The following is a 19,826-nucleotide window of genomic DNA, read 5'->3' as shown; positions in this document are numbered from 1 at the left end:
ACACAAATGGAGGTTATTACAGAGAAAAAACGCACATAATATGTATTTTTACTTTAATGACCTTTCTACACAAACGCCCACTTGAGTCTTTTTGTCACCTGAATAAAATGGAATTTCTTATTTATATTATGGAATTTATTTACAACATTTTGAGTGTGTCCAAATACTTAAACCACTTAAACCAGCCTATGACGGTCGTCAGCCCCGTAAATGCCCAGACTTCCATATTCTTCTTCATCTTTGATGAGATGTCAAAAAATAGTGGAATTTATTATTGAATTAATGGAATTTATAATTGTATGTCATATATGGTGTCAACCAGGGATGGATTGGATGGGACTCATCCGACCCCTTTATTGACCGCTCAAGGGTGATATTTCAACCGTACAAATTCACTACGCGACCGCGAAACTAGACGTGTCTGCGCACATTTTTTTTGGAATATATGAATATATGCATATTATATATGTGAAATATACAAAATTTAGATTTTTTTTTGATGTAGCATATCTAAAAAAATAGATCTGATTCTGATGGCTATTTCGGATTCAGCATCCAAAAATTAACTAGTAACAGTTGAAAAATCGCGGGCACGAAAATGTGTGTCGGCATGTGTGATCGATGAATCAATATCAGTGGGCGGGTAAGAGCAGTTAGTAGCACCCACTCGAATCGAAATATAATATGGGTAGTCCAATCTTCTTCAGTAATGACTATATTTCGATACGTTCGCAACAGAAATCTGGGGCATATGGACCGGTCATACCGATATATTTCGGAACTGTAAAAAATATTTCAATAACGTACTGTTTACGCTTGTCAATAAACAGGATGACTGAGGATTTATTTATTATACCGTTGTCCGCCTTCTTACCAACTCTCTACACGACTCATTTCCGGCTGTCCCATAATATATGACGTAAATAATAAAATACATCAAGACATATATCGCTCACTCCTTTCAACAACGTCATATATCAAAAATCGTCAATTTTCAGTTGTGCATGCTTTCGGAATGCCCAGGAAATGTACTATATCCCAGCAAAAGTGGCATATTTTTAACTTAATATTTACCAGCTACAGGGCAGAAAGTATTGTTTTTGCATTTTGAAGAAAAGGTATTGTTTAATAATATTTTTAAATATACTAAATATTTTTCAAATGGAGGAAAAACCTTCAGGTTTTACCTGAAAAGATCTGTTGCACAGTAAAAAGTTTAATAAGTGGCTTGATATTTATTTTTAATACGTTTCATTGTATGTTTAAACTTTAAAAACGATCTCCTGAATAATCAAGTTTTTTTTATATATGACGTTCTTAAAAGGAGTAAGCGATATTTTTATTAAAGATTAATCTCTCACTTCCATAGGATACTACACTGTATAAAAGCAGTGTTATCTTGGTCTCTAAATACAGTAAACCCCCCTATAACGTTGAGATAGGTTCCGGGTTATCGCAGGGAACGTTATGAAGGGTTAATGTTTTAAATTGTTTTATTACATTTTAACCAGCGGAAGTTACTAAAATGAGTCATTATTAAATTTAAATACAATCTAGAAGCATTTGCCCTCTATAACGTACCCTCCAATAACGCGTTACCTATCTCAACATTATAGAGAGGTTTACTGTACGCGAAGGAAAAGTGATCAACACTGCGCTTGGTACCTGTCCTAGAAAATATTATAAATTAATACTGCAGTGAAAAATCACTTACATTTATTTTGAACCTCTGGGAATCAAACTTGAGATCTCCAATACGGTAGCCAAACCCTCTAACCGGTACACTAAGGCAGAATTTTTCATCCTACTTAGTTTATTTTTATTCTTATTTTATTTTTTCTCTAGATCTCTTATCTACAATTGTGTATGAAATTTTATATGTTAACTAAAACACCTCAACCCCTTTATCCATTCTACCATCAATCGGTTATTTTACCGTTAAATTTACCGTTATTTTACGGTTAAATTACCGACGTCAACACACGTGTAAAATTTCCAAATAAAATGTGCCAAAAAAGTAGTCTTAAGTGCAAACATTGTTTTATCATTCTTCCCATTGCATGGGCAAAATTGTTCAGCAATAAAACGGTCAAGGCTGAGATCTCAAACGAACAAATACAGAACGCGACCGGCCGCGCTAAGAGAAAGACGTGTCTCAAAGCACTTTTTTTTAATATGTATATATTGGAATTAGATTTTTTTAAGAATAAATATTGAAAAAAATATATTCTTTTTTTAAAACTCTTTAGACTTCAATAACCCTTTTCTTTTCAAAAGCATTTATTTATTTCGAAGAAAAACTTAATGTTACCTGGGCCTATACTGGGCCTTAACTAAACAACTCCAAACCCTGTATCCATCCATCATTCATATTCTCTAGTAAATTGTGTAAAATTCCCAAATAAAAATAAAATAAAATGTGCTAAAAAGTAGTACATATTTAAGTGTAAACATTGTTTCAGCATTTTCCCATAGTATGTGTTAAAATTTTCAGCATCAAACGGTTAAGATATAAGAATATAATTATCTCATGGTTACGCTTTTAAAACGTATAATTTAAGTCCGTTATCACACCACTTACAGCTGTTGTTCCATTAGTATCCACACATATAATTTTTCTATCAAGCTATGGTTAGAATATTCGATTAAAACATAAATCGATATTGCCATTTATTTAATTTAAAATTGCGCGTTACGACGTTGCTTCCTCTAAAACATTGTTATTAACGGGATTCGAATGAGTTATGCATACAAAGATGATTATAATTATTTCCTAAAGGTATCATGGGACTGATAATATCATTACAAACTGGCGTATGTATCACAAAATAGTAGTGTGATTTGGTTCATAGGTGTTTACGAGATTACATTCTTTCTCAGAGAAATACGGAATTTAATTATTAATTTATTATACCATCTGACTAAATATATGTACTTATTCCTAAAAAAATTGGGGCGATTGCAATCTTAATCATATTTTCAAAATAAAATCGTATCAAGATTTACACTGATAACTCAACATAGATGAAAGAGTCTATCCGTAAGTCGACTGGAATATTTTGGACTGAAAAAAATTATGTTTTCTATAATACTTTACTTATTATTTAAACGAGTCGTTTTTTTTACATTATTTTAAGTGAAAAGTTTATTTTTATTCACAACTTCTGGTCACAAATATTTGTAGGTAGAAATATAGACTCAAAATATTGTTAAAAAAAGTATTTTACATTTTGAATAAAACACACATAATTATCGATTTATTTGTACCCTATAAAATATTTACAAATCACAACCTTCAATAAATATTTTTTTAAATATATTTTTATCATCAAAAATATTTTTTCTTTTTACAGGGGCGATAAAATGTGGAATAGGGGGGTGAGGGGTGCAGGGGGAGGATGGTGGATCCTCCTCACATCGTGTCTCCTGGCGCCTTATTCTGAAGGAGCAGTACGAAGGTAATACGGATCTTCTTTACTTCCACAATACCTTCAGACAAATTCTTCGGTACTGATTATAAAGTACCTTATCGTTTCAGAAAACAAGAAACAGCGTATGTCCTCGATCCAGTTGGAATCCCTCTGCCCAAACCGTCGCAAGTGCCCAGCGAAGTCGGAAGCCCAGTGAACCTGATCCAACCGGACAGATACGAATTCTATACCTTCGACGAAAGCGGCGAACTCATCAAGAGACTGATGACCCTGAGAGAAATACAGGAAATCATAGCTACGGGAGACGGCGACGAAGGACACGTGCTAACTGTGGCGCAATCCGATCTCAGCAAACCGGCAGTCACCTTCAACTTCCAACCTCCTTCGCACACTAAAGTTCACACCATAGTCTCCAACGTTCAGAATGTGCTTAAAGCCGAAATGGAAGCCCAGAAAACAAACCCCCCCAAAGAAAACATGTTCGACACACCAGACGTCTCGTCTTCTTGGAGCATGATTCTACCTGCTATCTTCGGAAACACGGGAGGAAGCATAGCTCCAGACAGCTTAATTTCTATGCACTCAGTACCCGAAACTGACGTCATCACAACTACCAAAGATGAATCAGCCCCATCTACTCCTGGGTTTACTCAAAATAGTAATATTAAGCCCAACGAGCATTCTACAGAATTGTACTTGGATAATAACAACGACGATCCCGACGATATTGAAAATGACGAAAATACATATTCCCAAGTCGAAGATTTGATCGAAGAGGAGTTGTCTAATGTCGCGTCAAAAGAAACAGATAGTTTATTATTGAACGACATTAAAATATCCGAACTTTCAAAAGAAATAACAACGGAAACACAAAAAGATGAAATTACTAAAATTCCATACCAAACAACCACGGAGAAATTATCTACAACTACTTCTAAACCAACGACAGTGCAAGAAGTTTCAAAAGATTCAGAAAAGGTATTCGAAAACATAAAAGAAACAACCTTCAAACCGTTCACGCAACAAAATACGAAACCGATAACAACGAAGAAAACCGAACAGTCAACATCGAAGCCAAATCTTACACAGATACCCTTAATAATACGGCAGCCAGTGAATACTGTCTCTAAGAATAGTGCTGCGACAATAAAACCAGAATCCACAAGTGAAATAAATAAAGAAAAGACATCTACACAGAAACCAGTTCAAAATACAACCGACAAAACAAATAAAGACAATTTGACTAAACCCATTATAAAACTAAAAGATAATGAGACTCAGGCAATCTTAAACGAAGTATCTCTTATTTTGAAAGAATCTGAACATAATTTTATCACTAAGACAAATTCTAGTGTTGTAAATCAAAATAATGTTGAGACAACCGGTCTAACCAACTTGAAAAAACATCCATCTACTGCCGATAAAATAAACGAAAAAGTATCAGAAACCACTACATTTAGTTCAATTAAGTCGAATATTTCTTCTGGAGAGGATGAAGGGTCCACGACGGAATCCACAATTGAAATTAAAGGAGATAAAAATAATTTATCTATTGAGAAACTTGCTTTAAGTCTTATTGAAAACTCACCCATCAAAAAAACTGACGAGAAGACTACGCCAAGTCCAGCGGTTGAAGAAAAAATTAACTCTATGAAAAATAAACCTGTGCCAATAAAAACGGAAGAAGTTATTAAGACAACAAACACGTCTAAGGAATCAACAACAGAAAAAAGCACAGAAAACGAAACAAAGAAAGAAACCACTACTGAAAAAGTTCAAAAGCAGAAACCTTCAATAAATACAAATTATAACAATGACTTAAGTACAATGCAATCAACTACAAAAGTAAACATCATATCAACAACCCCAAGTATGATAAAACGGAATCAAACAAGTGAACACACAACATCTAAATATGGTTCTCATATCGAAGAAAATTACAATTATGAATCTATCAATATTAACCCACATAAACAATCCATTAAAAATAGTGAAACGCAGAAAATTGAACCTATTATAACGCCAAGACCTATTTCGACAGTAAATTTGTCAACTAAAAAAACAGAATTGGAGGATATATCGTCGCAAACAAAGAAACCGACGTACCAGTATATCGATAATAAATTAGTTACAAACTCAGATCAGGATTCTACTACAGTAACAAGTGTGAAAAATCAACATAACAAACCAAATACCCCAACGACTTTGAATATTACATCTATTGATAATAAATATGATACTCAAAATCCTTCAAGTCAAGCAAATGCCAATAGTATAGTTCCGACAACATACAAACCCTTCGTAAAAATATCGACAACGTTAAGGCAACCCGATAAAATAAAGATTTCATCAACTACTGAACAATATGTCAAAAACAATATACCGAGTACAATCAAGCCACAATTAATTAGGAATAATGAAACAAACATTTCAAACAAAAAGCCCATAATTAATACAAAGGAAGAACTAACGAATACACAGGTCAAAAACTCAACATCAAATATCCCACAAACACAGAAAAAACATAATGAATCATCAAGCGTCACTGACCAAACAACACCCAAAGACACATTTGTACAAATAAGTTCTTCTAACATTGACAATAAAGATGAACATTCGACAGTGAACAATTCAATAGGAATAAAAACACATTCAAATAGCAATATACTTCCATCTTTATTATTATTAACTAAAGCTCCAGTAATTAATCTTGAGAAACCAGATAGTTCAACAGTGCAAATTTCAAACCACGATAACTTTGAACCAGATATTTTAAACTCTTTGAATATTATATCTATGGATTTGAATACGACAAAACCAGGAACAAATCTAGAGATAAATGTAGATGTAATCAAATCGGAACCACAAAAATTAAGTAATAAACCAAATATGGAAAAGGAAAATATTTCCAACCCAAAAATTGTGCCAACTGAGAGTGTCTTAAAAGATAAAATACCAATCATCAAAAATGAAGTTAATACCAAACCAGAAACTTTGAAAGCAACCACATACAGACCTTATACTCCCAGCAATGTTTCCTTGGTAGCCGATATAAATGATAAGCCGGAGAAAGTAAATAACAAACCACCTTCTGAAGTTAAAGATACATTAAATATAGATGACCAGAAAATAGGACCACAGAATACACAAAATCTTACTAGGCCATCAACATACAATCTTTCGGATTCTATATCTAATGTTCTTTCACAAATATATGATAACTCTAAGACAACTATCATCCCAACAACTTATTTGAGTAACTCAAGTAGTGAACAATCCGATTTAAAAGTAACTACTAAACTAAGTGAAGAAAAAAACATGGTTACTAAAAAACCTATAATAGTACAAAATGTAACAAACGAGAATGTAATAACAAAAGAAAGTATAAAGGCTTCAACAATCACGCAAATTTCTGCTGCAACATTAAAACAAACTACAGAAAGTCCACAAATAATAAGTACCACCAATAAACCTGTTTCGTTAGTTCATAAAAATGATTCTGTAAACCAGTTGAAAGTAAAAGACACTTCAAATAATCAAGATAAAAATAAAATAAAGCCTTCATTACCTCAAAATGTTACGAAAAAACCGCAAATCAATCCAACTAAGGCAACTAATACAGTGAAGGCTGAGAGTGTAACAGTAAACCAAAAACCGTTGAAAGAAATTACTACTACAGAAAAAAATACAGAAAATGTTCAAACAACAGCAGCTGGCACAACAGTGGGAAACACCGATAGCACTGGAGCAGAAGATGATGAGTTGATGGCAATGTTAAATCAATATAGTCAAATGTTTAAAATTTCTGGGGACAATAAATATAAAAAAACGGAGACAGAAAGTGAAAATCTGGAAACTGAGGTCATTTTAAGTACAACTAACAACAATAAAGATTGGAGTAAAAATGATATTCAACGGGAAAACATTAATGTAACTAACTCTGAAGATAAAACGGATAATTCATCCAAAACAGAAAACTACACAATAATTACAACTACAACGAAACCACAAATTTCTAACAGAATTAATGAAAATACAAATTCCGACCAAACTAAAAATAATGGAAGTCTTGAATCGCCTCAAAAGAATAACGATAAAATAATAAACGAAAAGAACGAGGCTTATAAGTTAACCTACACTCATGCAGAATTGCCTAGTGAAAAACCCCAAAACCATTTACTAAACAAACTAATATCAAGAAAAGAACCGTCCAGTAATGAGGTTCCCACAAAAAAAATTGTTTCCAACGATTACTTCACAACTAATACTCCTCAGGAAATAGCTCCTACAATAAACTCAAGAATTTCAAACGATAACATTGATAGTGTAAAAACTTATCCGAAAAATTTAACTACTAGCACTGAAAATAATACACCGGTTATTTCCTCAAACTCAATTACGACCATCAAAGCTGAAGAAAACGCAACAAAATTAGATACTATCCAAAATAGTAACACAATACAAAATGACCAAATCACACTAAACTCGAAAAACAAGACTAAAATTGAAACCGAGCCGATCAATTCATTGAATTCTAAAAAAAATGATATCAATAACGATACTGAAAGTGAGTGGAAACTTGTTCCTACAGTTTATCCCCATACTGAGGCTGTAAAAATGAACAACCTTAACAAGAAAGAGACTTCACAAAATGCGCTTCCACCCCAAACATCTTCCACTGCATTTCAGAGACCTATCAACTCAAATAATAATAATCAAGGGTTAAAGAATTACCAATCTCAGCACATTGGACAAGTCCACCTGCCGGGAGGAAAGGGAGGAGAAGGATTGGAAAGAACAACAGCCGGGCTCGGTGAAGATGTCTTTCAATTCTCTCAACTTTGCAACGAATTAGCATTCAAATATTGGGATGCTATTTCTTCAAACGGCATCGACCCAAAAAGAAGTTTGGCAATTTCGCCATTTGCCGTTACTTCTATTCTTGCCATGGTATTTTTAGGAGCCAGGGGAGCTACCTCAGGAGAAATGAACGAAATTTTAAAACTCGACGACATGGTAACATTCAACCCACACATAGTTTTTAAAAATGTCACAGAGTCGATAGAAGTTTCAAAAAAATCTGGGGTAGCTACATCGGCATTCATAAGAGAACTGTATAGCGATCGATCAAAGGGACGCTTGCTAAGTTTCTATAAGGATAGAGTACAACAATTTTATAGTGGACATGTGGAAGAAGTAAATTTCAAAGTAATCGGAGACATTATCAGAAGACGAACAAATCTGTTAGTGAAGAGGCATACTTGGAGCAAAATACCAGAATACATTAAGGCCAACAATATGATTTTACGACCACCATTGTCAATTTTTGCAGGAAACGTATTCCAGGTAATTTGTAAATTAATCATATATCTAAAGTTAACAAATGAAGATACATATCAACGATTAAAACCACGGGTCACATTCATGGCCTATATATATTTTTTGACTTTTGAATATGTGTTAAAATATATACTCACAGATTTTCATGTTTATTTTTATTGATTTGCAGACTGATTGCTCAATAGCATCAACGGATGGACGAGATGGCGAAATGTATTTTGTTGTATCGCCAACAATAAGACAACGCAGACTTATTCCAGTTCCAGCTGTAGTTTACAGATCGGGATTTTTGGCCGGTTACGTTCCAGAGCTAGACGCTACCGTAGTAGCCATAGATAAAGGAGATCAAATAGTTAGCACAATATTTGTCATGCCGGGCCAACAAGGCAGTACCGCACAAGGAGATGACATAATGGACCTACAACAGAGAATCACAAGCTCCGCCGTCAAAGAAGATACATGGACCAAGCTACTTCAGTCGTTGATACCGAGACAAGGTTTAGAACTGCAAATCCCCAGATTTTCGCATCGTTCAGTGATAAACGGAACAACTGCACTGAAAACAATGGGACTGAAAGATTTGTTCGATATTGAAAAGGCGGACTTGAGAGGCTTGAATGGCCAAGCTAATGATTTATATCTATCAGATCTGATGCTCGTCAACACATTTTCAACATGCGGAGAAGGATACATCGGAGATCAGCATCATGTCGAAGTATATCCTGGGGAACCAAACAAAGTTCAGCGAAGACTTTGGAGAACGCCGCATAGACCAATCATCCAAGAGGCGGGCGACTCTCAAAGCGAAGGATGGGAAGAGCCGAGGGATTACCAGCGAGCTTTCCACGACCCTCTGCATGACACGAGCTACCTTCTCATGCCGCTTCACCTCAGGCCCCGGCAAGCGAGACTACCGGACTCTAATCCGGAGCCGCCGAGACTCAAATTCGACAGACCATTCATGTTCTTCGTACGCCACAACCCGACAGGATTAATATTACACATGGGAAGATACAATCCTAGATTACTACCTTAGAAAAATAAGTGAAACAAAGAACTCTTGTGAAAACATTTCGAAGCGGCATATAACAAGCTTCCAAATTAAATATAAATCTTGATGGTTTGTTACGATGAGATGAGCATCATGTGACGGTGTGTGTCAATTTAAGAATTTTATTTTTTTGAACCAGTAAGTGGGATTCTTAACTGCATGATATTTAAAAAAATAAATTTCTTATGGGACCTAACATTAAACAGAGCATCGAGGTTACATATTACGATGGCAGCGGTCAGGAGGCAAATTACTATTTATTAACTAGCGCCTATTTGAGACCAAGGAGACGTATTTGAACAGTAGGTACTTAGTTTAAGCAAGTAGTAATATAATTTGTATATTTGTTTTATATGTTTCTGATCCAATGCAGACACGATTGATGCAAATAATGTAGTTGCTCGTGTTTATATACGTGAAAAAATCAGAAATATTGTTTTCGTCCATATCTTAAATACTTACGTAGATTGAAACAAAGCATGTTCATCACATCTTTCCTTTGCAATTATTTTGAGTGTTCTCGAAATACACGTATATAATGTTGCAAGCATATCACAGCAAAACATACTAGTATCGCTCACTCCTTTCAAGAACGTCATAAATCGAAAAACTTGATTTTTCAGGAGAACGTTTTTAAAGTTTAAAAATAAAATACAATGTATTAAAAATAAATATCAAGCCACTTATTTTACTTTTTACTGTGCCACAGATCTTTTTAGCTAAAACCTGAAAGTTTTTTCTCCATTTGAAAATTATTTAGTTTGTTTAAAAATAATTAAAAAATACCTTATCTTTAATTCAAATGCAAAAACAACCCTTTCTGCCCTGTAGCGGGTAAATATTAAGTTAAAAATATGCCTCTTTTGCTGGGATATAGAACATTTTCTGGGCATTCCGAAAACATGCACAACTGAAAATTGACGATTTTTGATTTATGACGTTCTTGAAAGGAGTGCGGGATATGGTAAGGAAATCTCCATATGTATATTCAGCCTATACACGGACATGAAGAATATTGTTATACATATTTGCTTCATAGTAATGATTGAACAGTAGATGACACAAATAAGGAAGTTCAATTCAGATAATTTGTTTTATAAATATAATAGTTTCTTATAGAAAATATAAAACTGCAGGATTATTAAAAATTATACCTAATTACTATATAATAATTGTAAAATAATCAAACGATTTATTTGTACTTCGTGAGATATCACTAGATCCTATAATGTAATTCAACGTAAGACTTATTTATATTTAATATATTTGAAAGACTGTCTTTTATCGATCGGAAACAAAAATTGAAAAAAAAAAACATAATAATCAATCTGATTTATATCTTTTATTATAATTACTACATAAGGGGTTGCTGCTATAATTGTATTCGACTCCTAGATGAACAAATATATTATGTTAATGCGGTAATCTAATTAAATATAAATATATATATATATATATATATATGTATATATATATATATATATATATATATATATATACATATATATATATATATATACATATATATATATATATATACATATGTATATATATATATATATATATATATATATATATATATATATATATATATATATATATATATATATATATATATATATATATATATATATATATATATATATATATATATATATATATATATATATATATATATATATATATATAAATATATATATATATATATATATATATATATATATATATATATATATATATATATATATATATATATATATATATATATATATATATATATATATATATATATATATATATATATATATATATATATATATATATATATATATATATATATATATATATATATTTATATAATTATGTTGATGTATATTGTACCTAATAAAATAAGAATAAGAAAATTATTATTGTTGTATGTACTTAAATAATAAAGGAATTTGTTTTAAAAAAAAAACACATTTATTTAGAACCCAATAAATTATATAATACTCATCTTTATATGTATAACAAAATATTTTACATACACATACTTTGTACATGTAATATCAACTAAAGTCAATAGGATTTTTAATGTTTAACATTACAGAATGTAGTTATTTTAGCTATGTTAATGAATTGATAGACCCATGAGATTTTTTTGCTGTTGGCACATTTGACATCCCCAACTGTTGCATGTTGTCAGTCAGATAAAACCATTGAAACCAAAGATATGGCGTACGTTTAATATACATAAATGTCTGGCTATAAACATCTTACAATCCACCAGTAGCCTTGTTTGTTGATTGATTCAAGCAAAGCGAATGGATATTTCATCGATCTTCATCAGCAAATGTGTAAAATATCTGGTCACGATACATATAACTGAAAGATTACATCTTGTAAGAGATCCATCATCCATAGTACATTGGATACAACTAAATTGTATATCACACAAATGTCACTATCTATTTTTGGACCCCTTTTTCTTTTCATTCACTTTAGTAGCAGCTTGTGAAGTAGGCAGAAATATTTGATGTCCAGTTTTCTTCAGGTGATCAAAGAGCTTGTTCTTTGAACAGAACTCGACTTTGCAGATTGCGCAACAGTGAGAAGTGTCAATACTTTCGAGGTCAATTTCGCTAGCAATTTTAGTCTTTTGTTTTTGAGAGAACTTCTTTTCTTTGCTTTTGTTGGATTTCTTTTCGGTTTTATCTTTCGGTTTTGCCGCTTCATTCTGATCATCTTGAGAGGCTTTTTCATCAACTAATGGTTCGGTATTCGCCGTGTCACCTTCTTTCGCAACTTCGATATCAATGACGTTTTCGGGCAAAGCCAAATCACCATTTGCCGGGACTTTATCTTCTTTCGATTTAGAAACAATTTTCTCTACATTTTTTGATTTCCTTGCCCTCCGACTCCTAGTCGTGTCATTTAAATCATCTAAATTTGTATCGGCTAGTATCTCGTTTGCCTCAAAAACATTAAGTGTCTTTTTGTTTTTCTTTTTCTTCTTTTTACTTTGTGTTGTAGCCTAGAAAAAATAAAAGGGACAGTATTGATAGAGCGGGCGTAATTCTTACTAAATATTTATAAAAAAAAGACATCTCAACATAAAATGATATGATTGATTTATAAGGATGTATCAACACATTGTAGTCGGGCGCTTCGAACAATAGACTCTAGCCCATAGCGGATGTTTTTCGCGATTAGCGCAAAAATATATGGCTTTCTTAAAATTGACACAATTTCTAAACCAAATATGTAATATTTACGATTGAAATTTCAAAGAAATCATATATGACATTTAATCATCAAAAATTAATTATAATCATAATTTTTAATTAAGTATTCCGTATTTCACAATTTTAGAAGCATCGTAAACTCTAAAAAATAGTCTTCCACTTGAGGTATCATTCTGTATGCAATGCTAATATATTCAAATAATAAAATACCAAACAGTAAACAAAACAGTGCGAGAGGTATGAAAAATAGTCCAATATGTGAAATGACTCAAACTAGACTGGAGATTGAGATCGCATAAAAACTCTAGATTTCTGGCGATGCCTTTACAAGCAGCACACTAGCCAATCCGGACAAGGCATCTCAAATAACGTCAACAGACTATCGCCTAGTACCCAGGTACCCTTCAAGGCTTTTTATTTCACGCTGATAACAAACCCGTATATTGCCGTTTCCCGCCGAAAACCGACAGTCAACATTTACCATGTCCCGCAGTTGACCGACAGTCCGCAAAAAACGGCAAATGCAATGTCCCGACGAGAATGTGTTAAAAGGATTATTGAAGTTTATAAACATACATGCAAGAGAGCTTCTTCATCACTTGATAGATTTTCTGGTAAATCATCCTCATTCATAGAATCAATATCTACTTTTTCCGGAACTGCCCTACTGTCTTCATCGGAAATATCTATTTCAGTCTCTAATTGCATATTCATAACATTTTCCTTGTGTTTTTTACTATTCTCGTGGTTTTCAAAAGATTTAACGTTCTTGAAAAGTTTACTGCAAGCCGTACAGTAGAGACTTCGAGAGGTTGAATAAATTTTTTCCTTTTCTGTCTGACCGTTTAAAACAGCTTCATCATCATCCTGAAGAAAAAAAGTAAAATATTATCTCTTTGGTTACCAAAATCCGATATATCGGCTTTCGGTACTCTAGCGAGAAATACCTGATCCGTCCGATATAACATTATGATTTATAAAAGTATCAGATATATTTTGGACAGTATGTTAGGGATTCCTGCAGGGTTGTGCAAAAAATTTCGATTCATATTATTTTTTCAATAAGTTATACATTGAGATTTTGCATTATTGATCATTTACATCGTACAAGTTGTAATAATATAAAAAATTAAGTTGCAAAAATACTTAAAAGAGAAACGAGAAAAACAAAGAACATTATACCAATTTTGTTTCCAAAATGGTATTACACAAAGTGAACGATGAATGCTTTTAATATAAATAATAAATATGTATAAGTTAACAATGCTTTAACTCTGCACTCGAGACTTTTTACAACATACTTTTTAACTTTTTTTGCAACAGGAACACACCCAAATGCTAGCAAGGCCATTGAGCAACTGGCGGGACAGAATTGCACCTGCGTTAGTGCGTATCCCGGCCTTTAATTATTTAAACAACATAACGGTACATAGTGGCAACATATAGTCGCCAGCCGATTTACTGGAGAATTTACCATAAAGACATATTGTCACCATTTGAGGGCAAAAGGTTAATATACAAAATATAATAAAAGATAGGTTGGAAAAAGAAGAGCTAATGCGAAGAAAACATATTGAAGAAGTCACCTGCGCATCAAGATTGTCTCCATCTTCAACATCACTCGGTCCGGTCAATGTTTCCTCATCGGAATGTCCAAATTCTTCGGCGAGTTGTTTTTCTATTATATCCAACTGCGAGTGGAAGTCGTGCATAGAATAGAGGGGAACATCACTTTGTCTCTTCTTAGCTTCTTCCAACTCTTGCTGCCTTTTTACATGTTTTTCTTTGTGCATCTGTATAGTCTAAAATAAACATTAAAAATAACATCTATGTATACCAAGAACACCTGTTAAGACAATAACGCATTGAGTTGGCAAAAGACGATTTACAAAAAAACTGAACGCTGTTCAAATACGACCATTCAAAGGAATATGCAGCAAAAAGCCGTATAACAGATGATAGAATGGTAAAAAAGGGAAGGAATGCAAGATTGAGATAAGCTTTATTGATAAAATTAAGGAATATGTGTTCAGATGGTTTAAGCTGGAGGCTGACCGGAGCATCTCGTCGTAACATAACGTTGTAACATCGCTCAGGGCGAGCATCCAAAACTATGGATGGAGCGCTCGGCTCGGTGTACTGACTGCCTGAATGCTCGCATCGTAACGTGTTACGTTACAACGAAATGCTCCGGTCAGTCTCCACCTTCAGATATATGAAACTATTGAGTGAATAATTAAATGTTAAAACAAATACACAGGTAAATGCAATTGTTAGTAGAAGCAGAGAAAGCCTGGCGAATACTTAGTATGAGCAAGTATTTCAAATAGTTGAGTTGGAATAATTGGCGGCTATATATAAACATGAAGATGCATGAATATGGAGGGGCGAAGAATGTTTAGAAAAACAGAGCAGCGTGGTGTTCCATCCTCTCTACCTACCCCTATTGAGAAAGCTGCATGATAGTTAGAAGATAAAATAGATAAAATACCTTTCTTTTATTTTCTTCCGCTTTTTCTTGCAATAACTTAGTATACGCCAATACTCTCCGATCTCTTCTCCTCACAAATCTGACTAGTTGTCTTATCTCCTCATTCCTTTCTTTCCTAGCCTTCTGTCTGATTTTATTATTTTCCTTTTCTATAAACTTCAGCACCCTTCTATTGTCGGCTTCTCTGATATCGTACTTATCAAGCCATACATAACCTAAAAAAAAAAAATTATTATTAATAATACATTATTGACATCTCAACATAGATGAAGAAGAATACTGAATTTTTAATTTTGGTTTCACTCAGTAAATACCACTATTTCTTAAAATCTACTGTGACACGTGTTTCGATGCATTCCGCATCATTTTCAAACACCGTATAATACGGTGTTTGAAAATGATGCGGAATGCATCGAAACACATGTCACAGTAGATTTTAAGAAATAGTGGTATTTACTAAGTAAAACATTAATTAAAAATGGATAGATTTTACCACAAAATGACTGCCGATTAATAATCAATTAATCAAAGAATATTGAAGTCTGGGTATTTACAGGGCTTAATAAGTATAATAGGCCAGCCTATAATAGTTATTATGTGATCACTTTACACACGTGCGACGTTAAGTATCTATCATTTTATACGAAAGAATATGGAAGTCTGAGCATCCCAGGGCTTACTACCAGGCATTAGGCTGGCGTAAGTGTATAAAGTGATCACTTAAGCCACCCAAATGCCAGGTCATAGCCTTGGGATGATCAGTTTTCCATCTTCTTCTGTATCAAAACGATAGATGCTTCATCTCAAGTTGAAACACCTATAATATTTATCATCCGTGGGATGAATAATCCAGTGTTTGATAGAATAATTAATAACAGATGAATATCATTCAAGTTTTGATTGAATGTCGCCTTAAAAGGCAAATCAATTTTTAGGTAAATAAACTAATCTGGAGATTGTCCAAAAGTCTGTTTGATTTTTCATTTATGTGTAACTAACATAGATGCATGAAGGATGCTAAACATATTCCTTAGGGATCGAAAAATGAATGTTTGGATATGGGAAAAAACCGAGGTAGCAGATGTGGCTCAAAGAATAGCGGAACAAAAGTGGAATTGGGCAGGTCATGTGCACATATGTCTGATGATAGATGGACGAAAACGGTGCTTGACTGGAGGCCTAGAACAGGACGCAGAAGCGTGGGTAGGCCCCAGACAAGATGGTCCGATGGCATTGAAAAAGTGGCGGGCCTGCACTGGAAGAGAGTCGCATCCAACAGACAACTGTGGAAGTCCAAGAGGGAGACCTTTGTTCAATACTGGACACAAGAATAAGGCTGAAGTAAGTAAGTGAGCAACATAGACCTTCTGCAAAACAAACAGCACTCCAATAAAGAATAAACAGTGAATCAAACCACCAACAAAAGGGTGATCTGTTCTACATACTTTTTAAGGTTGAAAATGCCATCCAGTAAGCGTAAAACTCATGGACCACTTCGTGTTCAGATGTGGAATTTCCAAACATAGGAATCTTGGCAATATCTTCAGGATCATCCAAATACGTCACTTCCTCAGCAGCCAATTTCTTGAACACTTCCTGGTAAACGGAATAGAATCCTTTCCCGTCATCCCCGAAGCCTTCGTAACAAGATGGAGTGCAGAATGGAATAAGGTCTAGACTCTCATCGTTGAAGGAACTGCCAGCCCCTCTCAATAATTGTTCTCGATGAGAATCATACCTGAAAAACACATCTTTTTACATTTTGATATCTTAACCGGATCCACGCGACTCGCATAACTGTATGTGTTTTCACAAAACATGCCCCATACGCGGCTGACATAAGCGTATGTGTTTTTACTTTGCTCCAAGTTTCGAACCTTAGTTCACTTGGAGGGATTTTTTCATGGTGTGGAACATTGGATAAAATAATACGTCAATCCTTGACCTTATGACATCTGTTAAAAAATCTGACTAATAATGTGTAACATCACAAGGATACATAAAAGAACAGATCCCTGATTTTTCTTGAGGTCGATAATTAGTCCGCGCCATAATCATGCCCTATATCTGTCTCACTCTCGACGCTACGCATCGCCAGTGGGTAAGAGTGACACGCGATGCGTGCTTTGATTTATTTATGTTACGATATTTGTTTATATTAGGATATATTTCAAGAATAATGTGACACAAGTGTATTATAGAGTACCAAAAAGGCACAATGAATCCGGGCGTCTCTCAAGAACAAAGTAAACGCGGTGAAAAGGTTAAAACATTGCAACACAAAGCAGGCGAATCGCAGGCCAAGGTCAATTTGCCGGCGATTCGCCGGTTTGTCTCTGAAGTGATTTTTTTTACATTAAAACTGAATGACAATAACTTTCACAACACTGAACTGAACACACTCTTCCAAAGCTACCTGGGGATGAGCCATAAGGATCTAGCTTACGAACAACAACAAATAAATATGCTTTTATGTTTTACCATTTTTATTTTGTGTGTAATTTAGTCTTAATGTTGTTGTAATAAAAAAACATGTCAAAATTAAATAGTGTATTGTATGAACAAATTATGTCATCTTAATAGTGGTGCAATGGTTTAACAAAGATGAAAAAGAATTCGCTTAGAATGGGCTTATGACCTGGCATAGGCTGGTTAAGTGATCACTTTACACACATGTAAAATTCACCATTCCACCCATGACTGAAAACCAAACTACTCAAATATTTCGAACTCTTATCATAAATATCACATCTTCTTCTTGGTGCCTTGTGGCCTGTTTGTAAGACGGATTAACCTCCTGTAATGTCGATTCCCAGCTGTCAATTTCTTTGGTGGTCTGCCCAAGAGTCGTCTACCTTGGGATTGGCTGTGCAGTGGTTCCATTCTCCTCACATGCACATCTTCTTCGTTGCCTTCCCCACCTAACGACATCTACGATCTCATGTCGTTTGATGTTTGTTTTTTTTATTATAACATTTTTTTAATGTTATATCTCAACACGAGATGAACCATCCATCGTTTATTTACAAAGAAAGATGGAAGTCTGAACATCCCAGGGCTCATGACCTGGCATTTGGCTGGCTTAAGTGATCACTCTAGACACTTGTGTAGCGTTTCCAACCTTAAAAATAACGAGAAACACATTTTAAAACCAAATTTTCTTACCATGCGCGCTCCTGAGGGTCAGAAAGTACTTCATAAGCATTCTGCACAGCTTGAAATTGCTCTTTAGCTTCGACCGGATTTGTCAAATTTTTGTCTGGATGCCATCTCAAGGCTAATTTTCGATACGCATTTTTTATTTCAGAGCTATCCGCGTCTTGGCTAATATTTAAAACCTCGTAATGACACTTCATTTTGGTATTTAAATGACAAACTTTAGAGCAGTAGTTATAGGGACAAATTAATAACTTTACATGTTACGAATATATGAAGTTCATCGAAAATTTTAAACTTCACACGAGGTAAGTACGGAAAATTTATTTTGACAAGCAGAAACCTCAGATAAAGTAATCAAAAGACTAGGATTAGATACTGGTAAACGTCAAAATGAAAAGCATAGAGCACGATATACGTTCTGCTCAGAGTAAGCAATCAATAATATTTAGTGCCTACTTCACTATTAAATTGATACATAAAATCATTTTTGATCTATTATTGTTCCATTATTTCCTGCATTAGCACATTATTTTTTAAGACAGGCTGTTCCCTTCTTATAACTGTTTTCCGATTCCATTTCCTTTATACTCGTCTCATTGGCATGTTCAAACAAACACATTTTTTTACCCTCCCTTGAAATGGCATTCTTGTGTAAGAGAGGCAATAAATGGAGTTCTCACCCGTACTTATTTGAGAGCTTACGCCATCTGCCATAGTATTATTTTTTAATATTTATGGCCCTATCTCCAAATTACACCATTTCGTTTGTTCAAGATAGTCGACAAATCAAAACAACATTTTAACGACTGGTACGTTATTTCAAATAAAAGGTAATTCTGAATGATGATACGTCAAAAGGCAAAGCTCCGCTCAATAGATAGACTCAGAGCTTATAAATAAGACTCAGATATTAAAAACATAAGTACATACTCGATACTCAGGTCTCGAAAAAGTGTTTAAAATAGTGCGAATTTATTAATTTATTAGTATTTAGTAATTTAACTCTTTTTAACATTATCTGCTTTAAAAAATATATAAAAATTTGTGTTTTTATCGAATACACAAATATTTCCATTGCCTTATTAAACATAAGTACCAAGTTTTTGTAGAGTGGGTTCGAACCCAGATAC

General features: G+C 33.8%; 2 protein-coding genes across 2 annotated transcripts in view; one reads left to right on the top strand and one right to left on the bottom strand.

Annotated features, from left to right (window-relative positions):
• The window catches only part of LOC148301053 (uncharacterized), a 29,819-nt gene extending 18,579 nt beyond the window's left edge, over positions 1–11,240 (top strand). Inside the window, exons 2-4 of the mRNA XM_088273877.1 lie at positions 3,354–3,458; positions 3,539–8,777; positions 8,941–11,240. Coding sequence (XP_088130003.1) covers positions 3,364–3,458; positions 3,539–8,777; positions 8,941–9,807 — 6,201 coding nt within the window. The 5' untranslated portion in view covers positions 3,354–3,363 and the 3' untranslated portion in view covers positions 9,808–11,240. The remainder of the gene's footprint in view (positions 1–3,353; positions 3,459–3,538; positions 8,778–8,940) is intronic.
• Positions 11,241–11,783: 543 nt separating this feature from the next.
• LOC148301052 (dnaJ homolog subfamily C member 21-like) lies at positions 11,784–19,026 on the bottom strand. Its single transcript, XM_088273875.1, has 6 exons — positions 18,703–19,026; positions 16,983–17,275; positions 15,538–15,752; positions 14,633–14,848; positions 13,623–13,913; positions 11,784–12,835 (listed from the first exon to the last, which is right to left on the bottom strand). The coding sequence occupies exons 1-6, from the start codon at positions 18,891–18,893 to the stop codon at positions 12,266–12,268; spliced, it is 1,776 nt and encodes a 591-aa protein (XP_088130001.1). The 5' UTR covers positions 18,894–19,026; the 3' UTR covers positions 11,784–12,265.
• Between the last annotated feature and the right edge of the window lie 800 nt (positions 19,027–19,826).

The sequence above is a fragment of the Brachycentrus maculatus genome, unplaced genomic scaffold (assembly GCF_059751285.1).
Source record: "Brachycentrus maculatus isolate JH-2025_06_01 unplaced genomic scaffold, ASM5975128v1 h1tg000615l, whole genome shotgun sequence".
NCBI classification, from domain to species: Eukaryota; Metazoa; Arthropoda; class Insecta; order Trichoptera; family Brachycentridae; genus Brachycentrus; species Brachycentrus maculatus.
The sequence above is the reverse complement of the archived record's forward strand: the minus strand, read 5'-3'. Positions and strand labels throughout refer to the sequence as shown.